The sequence below is a fragment of the Priapulus caudatus genome, unplaced genomic scaffold, assembly GCF_000485595.1.
Source record: "Priapulus caudatus unplaced genomic scaffold, Priapulus_caudatus-5.0.1 Scaffold40, whole genome shotgun sequence".
Lineage (NCBI taxonomy): Eukaryota > Metazoa > Priapulida > Priapulimorpha > Priapulimorphida > Priapulidae > Priapulus > Priapulus caudatus.
Genome location: NW_014577101.1, coordinates 311,428 through 321,427, shown reverse-complemented (window position 1 = coordinate 321,427; position 10,000 = coordinate 311,428). Strand labels below are relative to the sequence as shown.

General features: G+C 40.5%; 1 protein-coding gene across 2 annotated transcripts in view; it reads right to left on the bottom strand.

Annotated features, from left to right (window-relative positions):
- Nucleotides 1–10,000, bottom strand: part of LOC106819911 — a 27,847-nt gene that overhangs the window by 16,012 nt on the left and 1,835 nt on the right. For both annotated transcript variants that reach the window (XM_014824488.1, XM_014824492.1), the window contains exons 2-10: nt 6,838–7,057; nt 4,795–4,987; nt 4,509–4,565; nt 4,276–4,357; nt 3,716–3,979; nt 2,727–2,990; nt 1,364–1,490; nt 857–981; nt 75–514 (exon numbers count right to left, since the gene is read on the bottom strand). In XM_014824488.1, the coding sequence (XP_014679974.1) occupies nt 75–514; nt 857–981; nt 1,364–1,490; nt 2,727–2,990; nt 3,716–3,979; nt 4,276–4,357; nt 4,509–4,565; nt 4,795–4,987; nt 6,838–7,040 (1,755 nt within the window). In that variant the 5' untranslated portion in view covers nt 7,041–7,057. The remainder of the gene's footprint in view (nt 1–74; nt 515–856; nt 982–1,363; nt 1,491–2,726; nt 2,991–3,715; nt 3,980–4,275; nt 4,358–4,508; nt 4,566–4,794; nt 4,988–6,837; nt 7,058–10,000) is intronic.

Here is a 10,000-nt window from a genome sequence, read left to right as displayed (position 1 = left end):
AGGGGTGAATACTGACAAATTAATGACAACTTTGACATTAATTACCCCTGATTATATTAATCTTCCTAGTCTACCTGGGAGATTCTTCGTGAGCTGGCCTTCTTTCGCTTCGTCACCAAGGGGCAGGATACTGCCGATGACGGTTGCCGTGGCAACGGCATGACGTCTTCGCCGCGCGCAGCCTTCGACGCTGCTGGCTCTGCCAGACTCGTGAAGGAGAGCCGCCGGCCGCTATCGTCGAGCGTGACCCGCCCCGACCCCCGCTCGCTCGACCTCGCAGCGCCGAGGTCGGCTGTCCCGCCCGCGATGTCACCAGCAGCTAACGACTTCCTCCGTGGAGACGTTCGCACTGGCTTCACGGCAGTTCGGGGCGACGTTACTATTATAGATGGGCGCCGCTGCGAGGAAGGCCCTGGCTGCGTGTCCTCCTCCGCAACAGGTTTGGCTAGATGTGGAGACAATCTCACCGGACTAGCGCCTAGAGAAGGTGCAGACGTTTCCACGGTGGCCTTTTCTGGAAGATTTTATTTTTTGAGAATTGAGACCAGTCGACAAAAAGCTCAGCGTTCCTTAATTACAAGTCTGCAATGGAACGTGGGGTATGGCAATGATGTATTGCTTGTTACATGCAATACGTACATCCTCCATGTATGGAGACAACATCCACGTTCACATTACCATGTGGCGTTGACTTATGTGAATGCAACACTGCGACAGCATTTGTCAGCTTCCTATGTCAATTTTGTCGCAGCCACAGAAGATGGAGGAAATTACACTTTCTCCATCACTGGTTATTACTTTGGATACTATTTTCTCTTCTTGGTCGATTTCTCGACATTTTCCTTTATTACATTACCTGCCAGCTTTCCAAGTTCAGTGCAGTCTGACTCTTCACCACGTTTATCACCAAATGCTAATGCCCTTGGTGGCCGACGTGTTTTGCTCTTCATTTCAGAGTCGCCTCTTATTGCAAATGGGTCCCTGAAACATCCATAGCGACAGCTTCGCTGTTTATCTTCCTAGGAATGTCATTTTACTCGATCCACACACAAGGCTGATACACCATCAAGACAATATAGAAATACAGTATCCATACATGTTGAGGCAGACGTACTATACTAACAGCTAATTACAACAACAAACTAACTCATTTAAACCACAACTATTCCATTCTGTTTTCATGTACATATTCGTTTGCTTTTGCAATATTACAATACCAAACAATAAATACCAAACTCTATATAACGACATTGCTCCATATCACGGAATTTAATACATATGTGATCAATTTCTACTGACTTTTGACACATAACCAAAATATACTGTAAAAAAGTAAAATAAAAAGTAAGTATAAAGTAATTACTCTTTGTTTTTCTGTGGAGTTGATTTTCCTTCCTTGACCTTAAAGAAAGATGAACTAGCTTTACTTGGGCTTGCTTTCACAGGATCCTCATTTCTGTTCTGTAACATCTTCTCGACAAAGTCAGGTGCTGCAAATATAAACTCATTGTGAGGATGAAAAGGGATTTTTTTTCCATATTACCTATACGAAATTAGATGATAGTATTTTGTTCATGTGCTTATTTATTTATATTACTTATTTATTTATTAATTTAAAGACAGTACATTCAAGATATATCAGCATGAGCTTGCAAACTCCTCACTGTCAATGCAATAATAAAAAAACAATTCTTAATTAAAATTGCTAGTTTAACAAGTGACAATTAAATGACGACACCAGGGCAGCAAGGTACCCCAAGTGTATGTACTTCTACTAAAACTAAATCACGCACACTATATTAAAACATTGTACAAGGCAACACTAAACGTATAAACCATAGCAACTAGTAAAGGCAACTGACGTACACACACGAGAATACGTGAATACTAAAACATAAAAGCAATCACCATACAAGGATGCTAAAGCTTACTTAAAATATACCGGAAAATATTCTTTGCAAGTACCCACCACACTTAAGGGGATACTTTCCTCTAGAATTTGAGAGTATATTATGACAGTAGATTTATAAATAATAGCACATAACTATAAATATCTATAATTACGCATTCACGTTTGTCATAAAAAACACCATTGAATTTCAAAATCTTCATTTTTGGGCGCTGACATGACACCCGCGATTGTGCTGCCACCCTGAAAAAGTTGCGCATTTGCCAATTTATTTTGCACGTTACAGACCGAGGGCTAATCACAAAAGTGCAATTATATTTATACCTAAATGCTATTTAACCGAACGATGTTCATTTTAGGACAAATTTATCCATATTATAACTGAAACTATTATGTTGTTGATAAGATATTACAATCCTTCTGCTCTTAAATTAATAAATAATAAGAAACACCCTCAGTCTGTAGCCTGCAGACGAAACGTTGCTTTGCGCAACTTTTCAGTGGGTGCGCCGCCATTGTCTTTGTAAGCAATGGTATAGCCGTCAGTTTTAAAACTTTTTTTATTAAATATTTCTAATAAATATTGAACCATAAAACATTTTATGAAGCATAATTTTAACCTATCTTAGCTGAAAATATCTAAAGAACCTAGAGTACTAATATCCCTTTAACAAGCAAAGTTTAAAATATACACTAAGAATTTAAATTTGGATGGCAAGTTTTTCATAGCTATTTGAAGTGACATCTTGGTTAGACATCACAAGCATCCACCATGTTCTCATATTCCAGCAAACATTCTCGAATAACGAAGACTTACTGGTCAGTTGGAACAGTGGCGCGTCATGGCCATTGCCCTGCTGAAATTCACTGTCAACGTCCTCGATACGTAGGATTGGTGTTGCGCCCTCCTCCCGCTGACCTCCCTCCTCGGTAACCCCACTTCTCTCGTCCCTAAACAACACAGCTTCGCCTCTGGTTTCTTCCTTTCTTCCATGTTGGCTCTCGAGCAATAGACCGGTGTGCGTTAATGGTTGGAAAATGCTCTCAGAATCTGGCTGCTGGCTGATATGTTGCACATCCACTGAAGAGATTGAAGACAAGGCAGGGCATACTCAAGTTGGCCAGATCATCAAGTAAGGCTCCCTCTGAGTGTGTTAAAGTTTGAGCCAAGACTTGACCCACCAAATTAATTTTTAGACACCAATGAAAAACTATAGCCACTGTTAACTTTATCGTATATGCTAAGCAAAGCATAAACAGGTAATGAATATGGGAAAGAGGTGTACGGAAAATTTTTTAATAGGGTAATCAAGTAAAAATAAAATAATGTAGTTTAGCCTACACAAAAACAGGTTGTTGCAACGTTGCACAGAACATGCACCAAAAGACTAGGTTACGGAATTTGGTAGTACTTACACGACACTGCAATTTGATTATTTCATTATTCAATCATAACTTTGTAGGCAGTCATCATCTGCCAATTGTATTCGCCACTTAGTGTAGTAAAATTATCACTGGTATTTATTTTATCACATTTTGCAAAGGTGGTGAACACTAGCAGTAGTCCTGATAAAGGGCCTGGTGCAAGGCAAGTAAATCCAGGAAATACTTTGCAACATTTTTTTTTAAATACATCAGAACGATTTGTGCTGAACGTAATGATAGGGTCTTTTCCTTAACATCCATCTCAGTGACAAAAAACCCTCGCTAATCTTCATTCTAATATAATAATCGACACCGCTACGAACACTACACCTAACATGTCATAGGAAAAATCTAGTTTATCGAAGATATATCCAAGTTTACCACTCATAGATGCATCGCTCCCTTCTCTCTTCTCCTGAACACAAAGCGGATCTGCTATCGCGGCATCGGTGAGCATTTGTTCGTGCTCGGTTGCCAGAGAGCTCACGGTCGGCTGAGAGACAGACTTGCACAAACGAGATGCATCGCTGGCCGCAAACAGGGAAGCATGCTTGGAGACTCGCTGCGTGGGGGAGAGCTGAAGCTGCCAGTCTTCACTTTGCGATACCTCGTGGCCCTCCTCTACAACCCCAGCCAGCTTCACATCTTAACAGCGAGTAAACGTAGAACAATTTATTAGGATGCTCTTGTGATTGACTAAGGTTAAAGGGTGTCATCTCTGTTCGTTCTCTTTTGTATATAAACGCACCCACGCACACAGGTACTCACACACATACATATAAAACAAAATAAGCACTAGTTAAAATCAAAAACATATTTAGTAAAATCATTTTTTTATACACATAATATGAGAATAATTAGCATTTGGTCGGATGCTAATTATCTACATTACAAACCTGTTTGTGGAAAAATTATTGGAAACTAATATAACATATAGTTACCTAGTGGCCATTGCTGGTTCACATCAGATGCTATCTTTACTGCCTCTACATTTGTGGATACTGCTTTTTCATTGCCTCTTTCCTGCAAATGTATCATATCCAGAAACTGAATCAATTATATACAGCCATTGACCAGACACTATGCACTGCACATGTACACATAAATATACTGTTTACTGAATACTAAAATAACTGGTTACATGAACTGCTATTATAATAACTGGGATATTAACCTCTTTTGCAGACGACCTTTCTGAGCTGGTGCTTGAAGATAATGTTGGTTGCCATTCCTGAAATTATGACAAAGCTAGAAAACCATCGCATTGATGAAATTGAAAATTCATGTATCATACATTTTAATAATTGCAAAAAAACAAAACAAATAATAGATTCACTCTTGCTATGACAATACCATACATTCACAATAAAAAATATGGAAAAGTTAATAGACCGGTGAGATAAAACATGCACTAAACGAAAGAATGTACTCTAAAACACACATACTGATAATTAGATTACCTGAAAGGAAACTGCTTTGCTCCTCTGCCATACACAATGCGCTTGTGAGTCAGAGCTGGTTTGCATTGATTCAGCAGCTGCTCCCTTGTCTGTATCATCATGCAATGAATGGCTTCCAGAATCGTTATCGGTAGGGGTACACGGTACCAGTTCAACTGAATCCCCATATGAGTCTGAAGTTGGTGGTATGCACCTATAAATTAATATATATATATATACAGTCCGACCTCCTTTATCCGGCCACGTCGGGACCGCCACCCATCCGGATATGCGATTTGGCCGGATATGAGAGTTATGCCCAAACACAGCATTTCTAGGCAGTTCAGTAGGGTTTATGCATGTTATAATGTATTTACTCGTTGCTATGTTTATTTGTAACAAACTGTCGTGTTTTATGGTTTATATAAAATGGAAATAAAATAAAATAAAACAGAAATTTTACCACTTCGGTTTATGTTTGTTTCTTTTGTGCTGAGATCTAGGGCTGTAACGATCGATACACTCACGTATTCGCGTCATCATTATTCGAATACTGACGAATACAAATAATATAAATGGAACCTACATGGACCTGAAAAAATCGTTTTTAAACTGCAATTCTACGCCGATTTGCTCAAATTCTGAATGTCGTTTGCAGCTTTCCCCGTGAATGCACCTAGACTGGTACCCGTCCCTTCTCACACGTCGAGAAGGCCAGGACGTGTATCTTACGATCACGTGTAACTCGCCCCATATCGAGCGTGAGAAGGGACGGATACTAGGGATGCAGCGGTATACCGGTATTGCGATATTATCGCGGTGTAATATTTCAGAATTATCATACCGTAACCAGCTCAATACCGTGGTTTTCTTGTTGACATGTGATATACACGTGTACCACTAGTGATGTCACAAAAATCTGACGCAGCCATGCCGCGTTTTTCCAGCCATGTGCGCGGCAGCGGCGCCTTTGATTGAAGTACGGGGCTTGATCGATCACGAGTGTGTAGCGCGGTAGCGCGTTTCACTAATGTCCGCTAGTAAAAGTTGTTCGTTTTAACGGACGAAAGTTGTCCGGAGGCATAGCGGACACGAGCGGACAACACACACACACACATGCGCGCACACTCACGCAAACATCGCGCGAGTTCTAAGTGAGCTTTGAGTGAGTTTTGAGCGAAATTTTTAAGTGGAAATGAATGAAAAAACAGAGAACATACACTGCGAGATCGCGACCGGATAACAGACTTAGAGATTTCCGCATAACGGATGGCCGGATAAAGGAGGTCGGACTGTATATATATTATGCCGTGGCTATACGCGTCCGGTTATCGGACGCCCAGCTCCCAGGCTACGCGTACGTCATATATTTCTTATGTGAACCCAACTATATTTTTGCGTTAAAAAACAATAAACAATAAGTTTTTACCATAATATTACTTACATTTAGGTATTTTATTTAAAAAATGTGTTTTTGTAACTTTTGAAGCAATAGTAAATCCAGTAAAAATCAACGATTTGAAAAGGGGCGTGGCCTAATCGTGACGTGGATTTGGGAATCTGTGATGAGCTTTGTAATGGATGACCAGACGCGTAGCCACTGTGAATGCTAACGACTGTTTTACGGCTGTCACCTTCCCTGGAAATCGCAAACGTCAAAACTACGTCGTGCATAACTGACGGCTGCTTGAGGCTGCTCTTACATTATTTTATTGCCGCATTTATTTCCCTCACAATCTACGTCTCTATGTTGCATTACGGAACTGTGCTTTCACAACACTACACACATGCATTTCATGTATGTCACAGGTAGTGAATATTTATGAATTAAACCGATTAATTATTGCTATACATATATTGTTCTGATCTGCCCTAAACATCTTTGTTTCCTGTACGCAACAATATTACTCTGGAAATTTCATAATTTAAGTCTGTATACAAATGGTTCAGCAATAATTTTACACAAAAACACAGCAATGAAAATATCTAACATATATATATATATATATGCCAAAATTAGTGGTGTCTACTCATAGTTTCATTTGTCATATAACGTTTACTCACTCATCCTCATTCTCTTCCTCATCCATAGTGTCAGGCACTAGCATCAATTTCTGTGATAACTGTGGGCTTCTCGAACGTGTTGCCACACTGCCATCCTTATTGCCTGGTGCCTGTGAGCTGTCCCCACACTTACTAGACGAAGGTGCTCTTTCCTGAGATGCTGCAGCTGCTACTGGCTGTGCTGGCTGGCTGCTCTCCAGCATTTTAATTTGATGAAATCCTTGGTTAAGAACAACATAAGTATATGTATCAGCACTCGGTTAGCAGCTAGCACAACGATACAATGCTAATGATATAGACTGATAATTGGAATTAGAATAATTGCAATGTGGATGGATGCAATCAATGTGCCATCAATGTTTTTGCATTTTTGCTTCTGTCTCTCAGAATTTTCATGGAATCACACAGATTACTGCTGATGTCAAACCAGGGAGTCTGACAGTAAAATAAATAGGGAATAATTGAGTGTGCACTCACTGTGCAGTGATAGCTAGGTCATGTATATTTATTAGAGCATCAATCTAAGTGTTTTCTTTTGATAGCTAGCTATCTTATCAATCATTGCACATATTACCACACTATTCAGTGCTTGAAATAAGAAAAAATCTCTGCCCACATACAGTTGGGTGAGTTTGTGACAGTAGGTTTCACCAATGTGCTGCCAAATATAATTCGGTTGGTGAGATTTGTGATTAGACCAGAAAGTCCAGATACCTATTATAACACCAATCCTAACACTTCTTGCTCGCTCATGACCTATCTGTGACCTTACAGTAGCACATCACGTATAGTGTTTGATGGATATCTATTTATACAAAATACAGGATGTTCCCATACATGTATTCATAGCTGAAGCTCTGATATATCATATCAAGAGTGTATTAAATTTAAAGAGCGTACAATGGTGAAATGCTGAAACCATGTTGCAGTATTAGTCGAATTAAGAAACCTTGCCCGTTTTATTTTGACGATTCTTTGCAGTAGTATTGATCAGCTGTCTTACCTTGCTGATATAAAACAAACCGCTTGTCTCTACGATGCTCCTACGCTGAGATAATGAGCGGTAAAAATCTGGTATTTTTGCCGAAAACCGACTCGAGATCCCTGTTGGCTGCGACTCTCTCTCGTTTTGTGGCCAGTATGTTGCTTCCGGTCGCCGCTGTGTAGCGCCATGGTAGAGCTGACTCATTACGTCAGTACTACAGAGTTTACTATGTACATCCAGCGTGAGGTGGGCACAGGTGGGGGTCATCACTATGGCAATCAATAACAGACGTCATTCATTCCATTTGTCAATCATTGACGGAAACACGCGAGGTTTCCCGAAGCTATCCTAAAGCGAGAGAGTCGCAGCCAACAGGGATCTCGAGTCGGTTTTCGGCAAAAATTCCAGATTTTCACCGCTCATTATCTCAGCATAGGAGCATCGTAGGGACAAGCGGTTTGCTTTATATTAGTAAGGTAGGACAGCTGATCAATACTACCGCAAAGAATCGTCAAAATAAAACGGCAAAGTTTCTTAATTCGACTAATACTGCAACATGGTTTCAGCATTTCACTGTTGTACGCTCTACTTTTTAATACGCTCTTGATCATATGTAGACCTGTAGCGTAGTCAGGGGCTAATCTAGCTGCTTAAGGGCAACCGTGGCGAGCGTAACGAGCCTAAAAAATTATATATATACTTATCTATCACATTAAATTGTGCGTTTGGTCGACACATTTTATTCAGATAATAGATTATAGATCTTATATGAGCATTTCATTATAAAACAGTGCCTACATAATGATAGAAACATGGACATCTGCATCAGAGCTCTGTTAATTTGGGCGTTTTATGAATTTTGTAATTTGGGCGTTTTGATAGGGGTTGTATTCGTAATTTGGGCGCCGGTATTCGGTATGAAAAATGGCCTGGATTAGACCCTGTGGTAGTGTACATGTGGTGTAGGTGTATTGAGGGTGTACAAGTAAATGACCTATGCAGCGCAGCAGGATAACCACACTTCTTCGCATGTACACTCCGTGACACTGCATTGTTGCTGGGCCAGTGAACTGAAGCAAGATTAATAGCATGACAATTTTAACCCACACCAAATCTACCAAAATCGTCGGTGTGGGCATTGATCAGAGTAAACTCGGACTTCATTATCTTGTGTAGTGTAACCATAGAAATAATATAGATAGATTGGGGAGTGTATAACTAACGCTGATAGGGTCTATGTCCCCCAGGGTACTGCCGAAATGTACCCTGGGTACGGTCCGGTATACCGGAACATATTCTGGTACTAAATACTACTATCTAATATGCCAGACCGTACCTCGCCTACTCCACTAACGAGTCTAGGGAGTCGCCTATGCCTACTCCCTAACCCTAACAGGGGTCGAAATTAGCGGTATCCCAATATCCGCAGGATAGTAGATTCTTGTGTTGGATACCAGATTTCAATGCTTGGTATCCCGCCAAAATAGTAAAAAAAAATCGTCAAAATCGGGATAGTGGTTGTTGAGTTATCAACTTTATACGGCAGCGCATCTGAGCGAGTGCGCATAGAGCGAGTGCGTGCGATCTGAGCGGGCTCAGGCACCCTTACTATGGCTGAAGGGGTCGTTGTTGTATATGTAGTAACCGAGGTGTCGGCGAGTATGTCGCCTACGCCTACTCCCTAACCCTAACCCTAACCATATCAGATAGTTACCTCGGGTACATAATTTATCAGTGCTCGAAGTAAGCGTTGTCCGGTTGTCCGAGACAACCAGAATTTGCGCCGGACAACCTAACCAGTCGGAGACATTGTCCGGTGGACAACAAAGAAACCCTATCTCTAACCCCAACACTAACTCTAAACCGACTCGGCTATCTTATATACGCGTGGTACCCAATTAATCTATGGTGTATAACCTTTTGCTTTCAATATTTTGCATCAGAACTGACAATCAATCCCATGCAACCAACTGGTATAGGCTAGCTGGCACAATAATGTTCAGTTTCATACTTCAAATCCGAGTGTTTTCTAGCTCATCAAGAAATCTTAATCGTGAATTAAATCGTGAATAATATAAAAATATGGGACCAGCTGCTATTTGAATTTCCAACACTGGTATAATATCATATGTCAGGTTTTCTGATTTATGAGAGGTGAACTCGATTTGGAACCAGCAA